Here is a 15,805-nt window from a genome sequence, read left to right as displayed (position 1 = left end):
CAATATCATCTCTTTTATGGCTTGATGCACAGCTCAGAGTTGCAATATGTTTCCTATTTTGGATTAGCTTAAATCACACGCGTCCAAATCCTATGCTTGAATTCAGAACCGGGCCATAATTTATCCACTACAGCTTCCACTCAATTCCATTTGTGCGGCAAGTTTCCTGGCTATGATTTGACAGACTCAAAAGCAAATAGGGAGAGGAAACTTATCTTGTTTTCTTTTTCCAATGTCTTGTCTATTCGCTTATCTTAGCTTTTACGCAGAAAACACTAGCTAGTAAGCTTGCACTCTCAACAGTGAGAAGACCAACTTTATTGCACCGTCAGATATTTTTTATTTAAAATTCATTGAACCGCCTAATTCGAATTCAATTGGAAGGTAAAAACATTTTTTTACCCAGAGATTCTTTATATTAGTATTGGAAACTAAAATATCTTGTTAAGCGTGGAGGATCATAATAAACCCACTGTAGCAATGGTAGTACACCATCTACTGTCATTAATGGACCGCCATGATCGAGTGCCCGACTCTTGGGCTAATTTTTTTATTTTGAGATGTTTGAGAGCATAGTTACATGATTTTCAGGGTTATCAAGTGACATTTAAATAATGATGGTAAACATGAATATATTCTTTTAAAATCAATCCCAAAATGAAAGAAAATGTAACCATGATACCTTTGTTTGGGGTCGGGGCACCAGCTAACATTTGCATCAATTATATTTAAGTCAAAATCTATCACTACTTGATTGCAACTTAAAGTAATTTAATTATTGGATTGCTAGCTAATAGCTATCTAGCCGCGTCTCTACCTGTTATATAGTAGTGTCACTTGGCCTTCAAAGTTAGTCCACACTTTTCGAGTAAGAGGGTCTTATTCCTTGGATGCATTTAGTTGAAGATACGAGGGCGGAGGGTAGACCGTAGAAACGCAAGAAAAATCGAGATGTATTTTCATTTTAATGTTTAACTATTAAGGTTATATTCTTTGATTCGATGTAAATATTAAATAGAGGTGGATTTAGGATTTAAGTTTTATATGTTTAACCTGTAAAGTTTTTAGCATTGAACCGATTGTATTTTTAATGTTATAGGTTCATAGTGCTATATATTTCAATATTAATGAATTTTTAAATATAAATTTATGGTTTTCGCCAAAAGCACTAGGTTTAGTTGGAACCGGTACCAATGCCTTGCATTCGCCTCTGATATTGGGTGGACGCAAGTGTTAACCTTTTCCTTGGTTACCACATCCCTTGACTTTTTACCTATACTGGTTACTAAATGGTAGCGCTATATATCTATTGTTTCCCTGTAATGCATCAAAACAATGTCATTTAATTTGGCCTCGGGAGGTTTACCCAGTGCGCACAAAGTGCTTATCATAGAGTGTTCACCCAAAAGACAGAGGTTGTGACAGAGATTGGTGCGGTTACGGATTTCCCCTCTTACCAAAAAAACTTGGTTAATTAAGTTAAGATTTACGAACGTATTCAATGTGTATATCTAACCATATAAATTAATGACAAAAATATTTTTATATTCGTAGTGTACCTAAATTATAGGTCATTTACTATCTTTTGCATGTGACCTGTTGATGCTTGTTAAACTTGTAATTAATTTTTAAGTTACCTTATAGAGTAACTCAAAAATGTTGAGATCAGCAATCGAATTTTCGATGCTGGAGATTATTACTGCTACTTACAGGGGCAGACGCATGGTCAACAAAGCGATAGTCAAGCGATACCACTTCGTCAGAGAAATATATATATACTAGTTTATATATACGTGTTTCACGCGTAACACCCCAATTAAGAAGAGAAAGATGAAAAAGAAAAAAAAGTAAGTATCAATATGTACAATATAATGACCCGACTAATGGTGAACAATATTCATGCAACTTTTGTCTTACGAAGATACTAAAGGCATCACTTTTTTAGCTAATTCATATCATATATGTTTTATTTTCACAATTAGATTTTAATTATTTATATAAACAAAGCGGGTAAGAAAGATTTATGTGGGCATGTGAGAAGATTTTACAGGTTGAACTATAAGAACTAAAAATTTTGTAATGATTTTTTACTATAGGAATGAAAAGAAGTTTTAAATGTTTGAATATATAAAGAAATATATAACACACATGTAAATAATGTATGTTAGCTTTATAGTCTATCTACACGCGTTACCATTCATACTTTTACAATTATTTGATCAAAAAAATAACATAGTCTATCTACCCTGGCCATTATTAAAACTTCACAAAACCTCATTAGTTATACATAACCTGTCAACGATAAAATAAAGAGTCTCTTTTTATGTCTCAAGTGCCACACCAATATACTCACTATTTAAGTTTTTCAAGAGAACTCCTTTGATGCATAGTGGATGGGTTACAACATCTGAATTCTACTGAATTAGGAGTTCTTTAAACTTTTGGGGAAAGCCAGACAATAAGATAGAGCATGACCAACTTGGTGAAAAAATTCAAAATGCCAAAAGCTGGTGCATCAAGTTCACACTACGGAAAGCTAACTAAAACAATTAAAATGCTCCATGTGTATTACATTACGCACAAAAAAAATCTCAAATTTAGAAAAGTCAAATGTCAAAAGAAGGAACTAAATTTAAATTCCGGAATACGAAAATAGAAATTAATGAGAAAATTGGTAAGATAATCTTATCTAAGGAGGGTTTTTTCCTATTGCTAAAATTCTCTTATAGATAAATATTCTGTTTTAACCTAATAGGATTTTAGATCTTTCTATGTAATCATGAATAAGAGTGTTCTTAAATAAAAATTTGCATAAAAGTACATTCCAACATATTACATCGCACCTATGTGATCATGATTTTAAGTTTATAGCCGCATAACCTTTTTGTTTTTTGCAACAATATTTATAATATTGTATATAAAAATCAAATTTATTTTCTACGAACGTTAACTCGCAAACAATTATTACCAAATAGCTCAAGTCTTCACCGAATAGCTTCAAATTTTAACCACAACTTTAAAATGATATCACAACAAACACCAAACATTAATTTGTCAAAAAATTTCAATAAATCGTAAAACTCATTTAATGAGTTTTCAAGCTTCTAAAAACTCTAACAATCGAGTTTTAAATTTGTCGGTTAATTCATCAAAAACAATATTTAAATTTATGATGATAAACATAAATATGAATTTTAAATTAGCTTTTAACATAGATCTTCTTAATATACTGTTAATAGATGAAAATATGTTTCAAATTCTATGCAAAAGACATTAATTTAGATAAGAAAAAAGAATATATGCTAAATTGAGTGGGAAAGTACCTGCTTGTACTTCTATAATTGTTTTCTTTTTAAAAAAATAGAAGTGTAGGAGGTTTAATATACTTTAACTGATGATAAATTTAAATTTTTTAATGTGCTTTTCTGATCCAAGAGATGATTATTAGCTGATCTTTGGTTAGGCACTAAAAATCTCTAGATTGTACTTAATTAGAAGTTTATTTCCATTTTATTTTACTAAAATAACTAATAAATTTATGTTGATTAATGTGAATTAGAGTATAAAACTTGATCAATATTTTAATAATATTTTTATTGTTCAACACACCACGTTTTAAAATTCATGTAGCACGAAATTCCAAAATAAATTGTTTATCGATTTTTTAATCCTTCGTGAACGACTCGACCGGTCGTTTTGAGCTCTAGCACGTCGTTCAGCGGTTTGAGGCATTTGGGTAGTCTCACTTCACGTATTATGACTTGTACGTGTGGTCGGAATTGAATTTCGGGAAGTTCGGAGTTGATTTGGAAAGAAAATTCTAATTTCGGAAGCTTCAAGTTGGAAGAATTGGCTAAGGTTTGACTTTTGAGAAAAAGACCTCAGAATCGGGATTTGAAGGTTCCGATAGGTTTGTATGATGATTTCGGACTTGGGAGTATGTTCAGATTGAGTATCGGATTACTCGCGAGCAATTCGACGCCTATTGTTGAAAGTTGGCATTTGGAAGACTTTACATATTTCCTAAGTTTGGTTTGAGGTGGACTTTGGTGTTGTCGATGTACGTTTGGGATTCCGAGCCTTGGAATAGGTTCGTATATTGATTTATGACATGTGCGCAAAGTTTGGTGTCATTCCGAAATATTTTTGTATAGCTTGGACGCGTTCATCGAAGTTTGAAAGTTTAAAGGAAGGTTTCGATCGTCGATTCGCAACTTTGATGTTGTTTGGTGTGATTTGAGACCATGAGTAAGTTCGTAATGTGTTTTGGGACGCGTTGGTATATTTGGTCAAGGTTCCGGGGAGCCTCGGGTGGATTCCATTTGGTTAACCGATCGGATTTTGGACTTAGGGAAAAAGCTGGAGAATTCTGGTTGCTGGTGCAACCGCTTATGCGGAAGATTCACCGCAGAAGTGAGGCAGTGAACCGTAAAAGAGGCTGGGAGTGAGCTGGTCAGAGATTGCAGGTGCGAAGGAATTCCCGCACCTGCGTGATCACAGATGTGACCACTGGAGCGCAGAAGCGGAGTTTGCTGGGGAGGGCTGGGACCGGAGATGCGGTCGAGTTCCGCATATGCGGAACCGCACCAGGCATCGCAAAAGAGAGGCCGCAGGTGCTGCGTTTTGTCCGCATAAGCGGACTTGGCTGAACTTAGTGGGAACCGCACCTCGGATGGGTATTTTCGCATGTGCGGAGCCGCAGGAGCGGCTAATGGACCGCAGATGCGAAAGGTCGTTGGACAATGTGTTCTTTTAAAAGTGGATTTGGCTCAATCCACTTCATTTCGTTCATGGGAGCCGATTTTGTAGCAATTTTGGAGTGTCATATTCATCATCTATTATGGGGTAAGTGATTTCTTCACATTGTGAGTTAAATACATGGTTTATATATAGATTTAAGCATGAGAATTTGTAGAAATTTGGGATTTTGGTGGAAAATCTAGAAATTGGTATTTTTGAATTTTTACCACGAATTTGGATATGGAATTAGGAACAAATTATATATTTGAGTTCGTAATGTTATGGGTAATATTTATCTTCAAAAAAATTTGGAATCCGGGCACGTGGGCCCGAGAGTTAACTTTCATGACTTTTAGAGCGGAGTTGGGGATTGTTAGGAATTGATTAATTATAAGCATTGGAGTATATTTTGATTGAGCTGCACATTGTTTGACTAGTTTCGGATCGTTTGACTTGAATTGAAGAGTTAGAGAGGCGTTGGAGCTAGTTTTGGAACTTCGGAGCAAGGTATGTCTCATGTCTAACCTTGTGAGGGGGAAACTACCCCCTATGTGATATTTATTATGTGCAATTAGTTGTGGGTGCTACGTACGCACGAGGTGACGAGAGTCCGTACGTAGCTAAAGCATGTTTATGTCCGAGTAGACTTAGGATCTTATCATGTAATATTTGAATTATTTGAACTCATTCTACTAGCTTAATTAATGAAAGTTATAATTGAAATTGATTTAGAAATAAATATATGTATACTAGGCCGAGCCTTATCACTTTGAGTTGTGGGCGAGTTATTTGAGAAACGGTAAAGATTATATTCACTTTGTGCTCGTGTACTGTATTGTAAGCATGTGTCTCATAATTCAATAACTTCTCTCCTTTCTTGTGGAGCGGGTCGAACGCCTCGACAGTATAATAGATGCATCTATGGTTCGTGCCGCTCGACCCTCGACAATATACACATTATTCTGGATTGGGCCGAACGACCTCGGCAGAATCATGCGTTATATCGCCAGTAGTCCGAATATTCACGAGATAAACCTTCCACTGATGTCCGCATTTTTATGGTATTCCTTATTTATTTGAAATTGACACTTGGCATTTTTCTGAGCTATTAAGGTACAATACAAGATCGAGAAATTTAAACTTTAGAAAAAATATTTGGAAGATTATGAAATTTCAGATTTACCCCACTATCATTGTGCACTTCATATCTGTTATGAATTATTATATTATTTTATTGGACCTCTAGTAAGTGTCGATGTCGACCCCTCGTCACTACTTCTCCGGGGTTAGGCTAGACACTTACTGGGTACGCGTTGATTTACGTATGCATGCTGCACTTCTGCACTAAATGTGCAGGTTCTGACAGGTTCATTTGGTGATCATCTTGGCGCGTAGGCGCATCTGTTGAGGAGATTTTATGTGAGTTGCAATCCAGGCTACGCATCGCAGTCCACCGAGTCTCTATCTTTCTATTTTTTTATCCTGTCTTATTTATATTCAGGACAAATGTTGTATCATTATTGTACTCCTTAGAAATGCTCATGCACTTGTGACACGGGGTTTGGGGTTATACTAGTTGATGCTTAGGGTTTCGTACATTATTATCGCCTTTCATTTCTTTTATAAATTACAAATGGTGTACGTTCCCGTGATTTAGAAGTGTAAATCTCTTTTTCTTATTAAAATTTGTGTTTTCGAAAGTAATAAAATAAGTAATCAAATTGGTAAATCACCGTTGGCTTGCCTGACAGCGGCACTAGGCGCCATCATGACCTATTGTGGATTTTAGGTCGTGACAGCATTTGAAAATTGATATAATTTTAATTAAATTTAGTTCTTTTCACTTTTGGATATTATAATTAATTTTTAAAGTTTTGAATGGATTAATACGTATGACTTTAAATCCAACAACGAAATTGCTTTTACTCTTTTAGATTATTTTGACACATAAATTTTCTTATCCTTTCAATTAATTAAAATTAGTTTCAATAATATAACCCTGTCGTGGAGTTTAAGTGAGATTATAACAAAATCTTTAAAGAATATCACAATAGATAGGAAATTCCACAAGGATCCATACTCACCTAATATTTAAGAATTTGTCGTGGTACGTACTAATCCAACTTGTACAATAACGTTGCATAACATGATAATTTTGCATCGATCTCAAAATTAAATAAATAAAGAAAGATAGTTTTAAAGAAGAATATATTATTACATAACTCAATAATCTACTCAAACATAGGCCTAGGAAATTAAGGTAGCTTTGACATTTCCTTTTCTTTAATGGATTTTGTTAGAGCAAATACCTTGACATCTTCCTCGAGCACAACATACTTATCACGGTTATGATCATCATTCGTATAGTGATCTTCTTCTCCAAAACACAGTAACGCAGAGTATATCAAAAACCCACTATCGCAATGACTAACTTCCACGAGAAGCAAAATTAGCTCATATACTGAGGATGTTTAAGGCAATATAGAATATAATCTTCAAACTTAAACCATAGCTCATCCTTCTATTATTTTTCTCCATTCTCGAGGAACTATTAGTGTTGCGGTTAGAATAAGTTAATATTTTTAATGCAGGATAAAAAAATTATCAATACCATTCACTTTGACACGTCCATTATTGGAAACGTACAATTAACATTGTTAATAGATACTTTCTCATCGTGAGGCAACTTAGTAATAACAATATGGTGGCTAGAGAGTAGGATTTTTACCTTAGAACCTCTATGAAGAGAAGTTTCGAGAATTATTGATATTGAAGTTATTTATAAGGAGGGTCTTAATATTTTGGGAATAGTCTGAGGTAATATTTTTTAGGACAAAATATGGTAAAATTTGGGTTATTTGATTTGATTATTTCAATTTCGTATAGTTAGAAATGAGGTTTGTTAGTGTGGTTTTCTAATCCTTTAAAGGTAATTAGTAGCTGATATTAGGCACCAAAATCCAGAGTTAGTACTTAATTAGAACTCTATTTCTATTATGTTTTACCAAAATAATCTTTAAATTTATGTATTTTAAGGCAAGCAACATTATATTCATACTTTTATAATATATATATATATATATATATATATATATATATATATATATATATAGTGAGAAAACGTATAAGTAAAACAAATAATACCATTTGACATAAATAGTCTCTTGACACGTTGGCTGTGTGTCTGAATTTGTTCTAAGAGGTTAGAGGCTTGAACCTCAAGTAGCATGTATTTTTGGCAAATATTTAAGAGAGCCTTAGCGGTTAAAAATTATGATTAAGTATAATTGAACTCATTACTTTTTTAAACTTAAAACTCAAAGAAATCAATGAACTAAGACTATTTAGTGTGTAAATAGGTAGGCATGTAATTTAGAAGTGAATTAAAAGGCAAAAGTAGTGATTCCATGAACTGGCTATCAAGCATATGGCAAGTACATCTGATTCGAACCCAAAAATTGTGGAGGGGATGAGAAGGATAGACAAAAGTATATGGCAAATTAAAGTGGTAGACAGTTTGGTTCTAATCTTTAGTTAGTCATTTCATGTGAATGAGTGGGAATAAACTAGCCCCCCCCCAAAAAAAAAAGTCAGATACCATCGTGTCCTTGATGGTGCTAGCTCCCAACTTTACTAAAATTATCTGTATCCCAATTAATTAAACCACATCTAATTGTATCACTTTCCTGATTCGTTTTGCCAACCTTTTCGCGATTTCACTTCGTATGGATATTAAAGAAATGTCTCACTAATTTCCAATCCGTACCATCACAAATAAGCAAAAATTTGAAAGTAACTTTTCTTTTTCTTTCACGCTTGAGAAACAGACGGATTTAATTATGTGATAATAAGCAAAGAGAAAACTCATGATTTCTAGCACTTAAAAGTGTGATTCAGTGATCACACTTTTATTACTCGGGCATTTATTTCAATATGTCCAAATCTTAATTAGTGAGAAGAATTACTTGGTACTTGTGATGATGTGATACTGTGCGCTCAAAAACTGATTCAAATACTAATACTTATGCTGATGAAAGACAATTGATAGTCAATTAAATTGTCACATATATCACCGCTATAAAAATAAATAAAAAAACACAACTAAAGCATTAGTGGATATTGCAACACCCTCTTAGATATGCCTTTAAAAGGGGATGTCAAACACAACTAAGTTGAGAGCCTAAACAAAACTAGCACCATACCATGGATGTTAAGAAAGTCTTCCACATGACAGGAGGAGTTGGAGAAACTAGCTATTCCAGAAATTCTTCACTTCAGGTCTCTCTTATGCATGCTAGAAAGTTTAATTAATACGTATTTCGTTAACGAACATTTTAATTAATTATTGTAACCTTTTTCATATATATTTAATTTGCAGAAGGCGGCATCTGATATGGTGAAGCAAGTAATCCTAGAGACTGTAGAAGAAGTTTGTCTCACAACAAAGCCTAAGAGCATAGGCATAGCTGACTTAGGTTGTTCCTCCGGACCAAACACTTTGTCAAACATTAAAGAAATCATTGAGACTGTCCAAAGGACAACTGGGAAGAATAACAATAATCGTCTTGAGTTTCGAGTTTTCCTAAATGATCTTCCGACCAATGACTTCAACGCCATCTTTCAGGCCTTACCTGAATTTCGTCACCAGTTAAAGGAAAGAAGAGATCTTGGACAGGATGATGAATTAATAGGTCCTTCAAATATATACATAGCTGCCTATCCTGGCTCATTTTATGGAAGACTTTTTCCAGATCATTGCTTGCACTTCATCTATTCCTCTTATAGCTTGCACTGGCTTTCAAGGGTTAGTAATTTCTATAATTGATTTTCTTCAACGTAACTAATATCTATGTGTGCTCTTCTCATTTTATATGATATTTTTCTTTTTTTAGTATGTTTTAAAAAGACTTAACATGCTCTTATAATCATAGAAATATCATATCAGTGAATATAGAAGTTAAATTCTAAAAATTGTATAAATTATTATTTTTTCTTTTAGATTCCTCCACGAATTTATGATGAAGATGGGAGGTCCATGAACAAATCCAACATATACATATCAGAGACCAGTCCACCTCAAGTTTCAGAAGCTTATTTTGAACAATTCCAGGAGGACTTCTCATTGTTCCTCCGTTCAAGATCGGAGGAGCTGGTTAGTGATGGAAAAATGGTGCTGATTTTATTGGGAAGAGAAGGTCTTCATCATGCTGATAGAGGAAATGCTTTCTTCTGGAAAATCCTCTCTAGGACATTAACAAATTTAATTATTAAGGTAATTAATCATTAATATGCATCGCTAAAGTATATAATGTTCCACTTGGTCATGTTTTAGTGAGAAGTAACGATAGTCATATTGGATGCTCCACTAAAAATATGCACGACTTTCTAAGGCGATAAAGTTGTAAGCCGGTCAATTTATTCTGGAATAATTACGGTCCAAAAAATAAAATTTAAGCCATACTATTATTGATGACATGATTTTTGTTCTTTTTTTTAATCTAATATTTTTCATTGCTTTATAGGGAGAAGTGGAGAAGGAAAAGCTTGACTCATACGAAGTACATTTTTATGCGCCATGTAAGGAAGAAATAGGAGAAATAGTAAAAAGAGATGGGTGTTTTCAAGTGGACAGACTTGAAATGTTTGAGGTAGAGAAGAATATTGTTGGGAATGGTATGAACTATGGCACAGTGGTGGCTATGACAGTTAGGGCAATCCAAGAATCAACGATAGGTCACCATTTTGGAGAAGCAATAGTAGAAAGCTTGTTTGAAGAATATGGAAGATTGGTAGATGAAGAGATGGCAAAGGAGGAAATTAGGCCTATCACTTTCCTCCTCGTTCTCAAGAAACTATGACTAGAAATACCTTGTTAGCAACAACAGTGTGTATATATAGATTGAACCAAAAATAATAAATTTATGGATTTACCGAATTGATCTCTAGAATCCACCTCCAATAGTAGAAATCAATTTTTAGCTAATACATTATTATGCTAGTAGTTCTTCTTTGTACAACATGATTTTAGTTGATATTATATATATATATATATATATATATATATATATATATATGAATTGCTTTAGTTCTGAGCATCCTTCACTTCCAATCAAGAGGTTGTGAGTTCGAGTCATCCCAAGAGCAAGGTGGGGAGTTCTTGGAGGGAGGGAGCCGAGGGTCTATCGGAAACAGCCTCTCTACCCTAGGGTAGGAGTAAGGTATGCGTACAAACTACCCTCCCAGACCCCAATAGTGGGATTATATTGGGTTGTTGTTGTTGTTGATGATACGCAAGTAGCTCTTCTTTATACAACTAGCTCTACATGGTCATATGAATTAAAATAAGCTGGCAAGTACTACTGATAACTTATGGTGGACTTAGTGCATGATTTACCATCAGAGTTGTACACAATCAAATCCGTAGTTAATTAATACCAACGTAAAGATGTACAATTAGATTTGAGATCTCTATCTTTTCTCTCTTTCTACTGAAATGGATGTCCTCCTTTAATTTGTTGTTGGAGAATGAAATAGGATGATATACATGTTAGAAATTATTTGAAACTGAAAACGAAATTTAACAAAGTTTAGGCGTGAGAATGACTTTTTTTAAAGAAGATATTGCCCTTATTCAAATTAGAGAAACACAAACAATCTTCTTCAAAATAGAACAAGCCAAAAATATAATTGCAAATTTTTCTATGCCACTTTGGAGGAAAAAACTCTTATTTATAGAGCAAAAACCAGACCTTTTAGAAGAGACGTTTCTCTTCCCGAACAGACATGTTCAGGTTTAATAAATAAAAATATTATTTATTTTATTGTCCGGTCCAGCCAGCGTCCAAGATCCAAGTCCTAAGTCTTTGATATTCAAAATGTATACTATTATAATTATACATTCATATATGTATCTATTCTCAATTAAGCTAACTTGGAGGGCATGGACTTTTAAAGCCTTATCAAAAGGCATCCAAAATAAATATGGGACAAACTAATCACATTTCCCACTATAACAAACTATTCTTTCAATAGATTAAGAGTTTACAATATACTTTTTTCATCAAAACAAAAACACTAACTTGTAGTATTCTATTTATTCCAAAAATAATGATGGAATTCGGAATGGGAGAGTTAAGATATCTAAATTTTGGGCTTTCATAACTATTTACAATATTGAAATTAAGAAAATAAACTCAAACATTCATTTCTTAATCTTCTCAAATAAAACTTCACATATCCTAAAACTACTTAAAAAGTACTACAGTATAAGATAGATATGATATAATATGAAACAGTTGAAAATAATTCTCAGAAATAAAATAAGATAAACTAATTAGGACAAGAAAAGTAATTACAGAAGGCAGTAGGACTGAGTAAATTATTAAGGAGGAAAGGAAAAAAATACGAAAATGTCCAATTTCAACTAAAACTTACCAATCTCTAGTCATTAATTAGACATTTACCAAAGCTAGCCAAATATTTAAAAATCATGCAAACAAGGATTCTTCCATCTCAGAATCATGCTAAAGATCTCCTTCTCTATTTTTAAGCGTGACCAATAACTACATTCAGCAAATTACGGGAACACAATAGAAAACAGAGGCCTTCTCGAACCCAAGAAATTCTCAAAAGAAGCTCCAAGTTTCACTCAAAAAATGATGTAGAACCAACAATCAAACTTGTATCTACAAAAAAAAATAGCAAAAGGAACTATGAACTTCAAGCAAAATCAATCAAGGAATTAATAAGTTTTGACTTAGTCTCAGCTGCTTCAATGGCAAATTTATCAATTTTTATTCAACATGGTAGACGATTGAATATTCACAACAGTTTTATGGATTACAATATCGACGATATAATATATAGTTAGTATTCAAATATAAGTTTTGAAGATTTTGTAGACGTGATTTCGAAACAACTTATGATAGATACTTCATTGAATGTTGTTGAAATTAAATATACTATGAAAAACGTTGTCCGCCAATAGTAATGCACAATAATATGGGTGTACGTGTATATCTTGAGCTAAATAAAGCTCAAAATTTACATTATACTCCTGTCACGACCCAAATCGATGGGCCGCGATGGGCACCCGGTACCTTACTCAACCGAGTACCAACGTAACGAATCTTTCGTATCATACTATCATAGGTAATTGAGCTGGAGAGGCTGTCGTGGGATAAGTAGAATAAAACATGAGGAAATACTCAATATGGGTGACCTAACTTGATATACTGACTTATACATATGACGTACTGGCCTGTAAGGCCATACTAGTATCCGTATACATGACATCTGTCTACAAGCCTCTAAGAGTACATAAAAATCATAAAGGTCGGGACAGGGCCCCGCCATACCAAACAATACATATTCAAATCATACTGACCAAATAGGCTACTCTGGAGCAAGTGGAGTGCACATATACCTTCTACTGAGCTGATAGCCTACTAGGAGAGCTCTCAACTTGTCTATCGGGACCTGCGGGCATGAAACGCAGCGTCCCCAGGTAAAAGGTACGTCAGTACAAATAAAGTACCGAGTATGTAAGGTATGATAGTAGTATATAAAAGACATGTAAGAAACAAGGAGTAAAACACTCAACCTGTAATTCTAAATAACTCTGTGAATCATGAAAAATTTATAATGTCATGCATGTGCGTATAAATTCCATACCATGCATAGGTATATGCGTACATAACATCATCAAGCCTTTGAGGGCATCCCATCATATCATCTCAGCTACTGTGGGCAAAATTATCAACGTATACTAACTGATCAGGTGGTGGTGCGTATATAACGCCTTAACCTTTTCCCATATCCCATATACATATAATATACGCATATATAACGCCTTCTGGTCATGGGTCAATGTACATGTATAAATGCATGAAATGCATAAGAAATACGTTAATAAGATTTCTCGAATATCATAAAATCAGTATGCCTTTCGGACAAACTTTATCAAATACGTATTTTTCTGAGACCCATGAATAGAGGATATAGTAATAATTCACATAAGGAATCAAGAATATAGATACCCCTAGTATTTCTATGAATAGAGTCATTTATGAAAGTTGCATATTTTGCTCGTTTCGTTTGTATCATTTGGATCATGCCAAAAAGAAAGAAGGGATAACCTAAATATACCTTATCTCCGTTGAGTCCTTAATACCTTCCAAGAAATTCTTCAAACAACTCAATTCAATCTACCACATCATAAGGAGATTCAAAATCAGTGCTGAGTAATGGCTAAGTCCTCAACTTAAACTAGTAGCTCGTTTACGTAAATTTGGGCAGCATGTCCCCTGTAACTAGGCCCTCCTCCAATACCATATACCAACAACAACAAGAATACAACAATAACAAAATGTAAGCATCATTTTCCAACTTTATCTCCATCACAATATACCACAAAATAGCCCACACACCCTAATCACTTCATATATAAAACGACAACCAAAGTAGTGTCAAACAACTTAAAAAAATATAACGACGAACGACCAGCCCACTATTCTGTCATTATGTGGTGTTTATCCACACCATTTGTCCTCCAAAACTCTATTAAATAGTAGAAAAATATACAATTCAAAGGCAACACGAAACAGCCCACAAAACAGTCCACTACAAGTCAAATAACTCGAACTCATGACTTCCGATCACCGTCCTGTAAGTTCTAACTATTAGAAAATGAATTTATCAATATTACTTGATATTTAAACACTCAAATACAGAAAGTACACGTTTTATTAAGTATTAAGTATCTTCCAAAACTCAAACTACAAAGAAAAAGAGAGGCGATATAGCGATACTTACGTCGTAGGGATCGTTTTAATGTTATCGCTTCTTGATTTCGTGCCCGGGATGATAATATTGTTTGAAGATCTTGTAGAGAACTTAAGAGTAAAGTTAGGGGTGTTAATTGGGAAAGCTCTCTAGAAAAATAGAAAAAGAGACGAGATGGGATGTAAATATCCCAATTGTTTTAAAAGTCATAAAGGTGCTACTTGGCACCCTATAATTGGCCCTTCTTCCAACACTTATAACTATTTATCCGGGTGTCGTATGAATGAACGATTAAGTGAGTTAGAAACTACATTCAAATACCTTCAATTTGGTATATAATATGTCCCAAAAGAACCTCATATAGCACACGAAATATATTTCTCAAAAAACTCTGTTACATGACAAATGCTTAGTCGGTGTTTCCGCAACTTTAATCCGATTTTTCTCAAACTTCATATTTTCTATCCAAACATCATATATAGCCATATTATGACTTTAAATTCATTTAAATCATGATTAACAAGTCTCATATTTATTATGTCACCTTGAGACACACATGATGTAACAATTCCCTTTGTATAACATCGAGTAAAAAGGATTTGGACATGTCCTATTACAATTCAAATCCAGTTGTGATCCCTTCATAATGTGCACAAAGTTCAGTTATACAAGAGATACAATAGTGATATAATTAATATGATTGAGTCTGGCGATGGAGAAGACCGGCAAGATACACAATATGATGAAAACAGAATAATAACTAACCCTTAATTTATAGATGTAGAAGAAGGTCAAATTTATAAAGACAAGACTACGATAGACAAAGTCATGAAGCACTTAGCAGCAAAGGAAAAATTCCAGTTTAAGGTGCATATATCAAGTAAAATCAGGTACCAAAATATTTTTTATTGTATAATTGTGTATCTCAATGTATATCGTAGTTGACGTTAAAACCATAATTTTATGCAGAAAATAGGTTGCTTTGTAAGTTTTTGCCGTGCAATTTTAAATTGTGAATATCACTGTGTATTATTGTATAATTATTTTATTTTTCATCTCGTATTGCAGATGCCAGAAAGTACCTTAGCAATTACCAGTAATGTGCCTATCAATCTCAATCTTTTTTTTTTTGCCCGCGTGTATTACTATATATCATTATATTTTATATCGCTATGTGTTTATTGATGGAAAATATATATCTTTATGGTAAGTATTGTCTAGTATGTATTAACAACAACTGCAATTGGTGTTTTAAATCTTCATTTTCATTTCCAAATCGTGT

At 33.6% G+C, this 15,805-nt stretch overlaps 1 protein-coding gene and 1 long non-coding RNA gene across 3 annotated transcripts; one reads left to right on the top strand and one right to left on the bottom strand.

Moving 5' to 3' along the window:
• Positions 1-8,860: 8,860 nt before the first annotated feature.
• LOC104097290 (probable methyltransferase TCM_000336) lies at positions 8,861-10,675 on the top strand. Its single transcript, XM_009603848.4, has 4 exons — positions 8,861-9,018; positions 9,119-9,544; positions 9,740-10,012; positions 10,263-10,675. The coding sequence occupies exons 1-4, from the start codon at positions 8,944-8,946 to the stop codon at positions 10,596-10,598; spliced, it is 1,110 nt and encodes a 369-aa protein (XP_009602143.1). The 5' UTR covers positions 8,861-8,943; the 3' UTR covers positions 10,599-10,675.
• Positions 10,676-12,936: 2,261 nt separating this feature from the next.
• On the bottom strand, positions 12,937-14,655 carry LOC138905434 (uncharacterized). Of its 2 annotated transcripts, XR_011413547.1 has the most exons (3): positions 14,554-14,655; positions 13,888-13,946; positions 12,937-13,218 (listed from the first exon to the last, which is right to left on the bottom strand). It is a non-coding gene; the product is annotated as an uncharacterized lncRNA (long non-coding RNA). The 2 variants fall into 2 exon arrangements; XR_011413546.1 differs by having other exon boundaries at positions 13,888-14,655.
• Between the last annotated feature and the right edge of the window lie 1,150 nt (positions 14,656-15,805).

Source organism: Nicotiana tomentosiformis, chromosome 2 (genome assembly GCF_000390325.3).
Source record: "Nicotiana tomentosiformis chromosome 2, ASM39032v3, whole genome shotgun sequence".
Classification (NCBI taxonomy): Eukaryota; Viridiplantae; Streptophyta; class Magnoliopsida; order Solanales; family Solanaceae; genus Nicotiana; species Nicotiana tomentosiformis.
The sequence above is the reverse complement of the archived record's forward strand: the minus strand, read 5'-3'. Positions and strand labels throughout refer to the sequence as shown.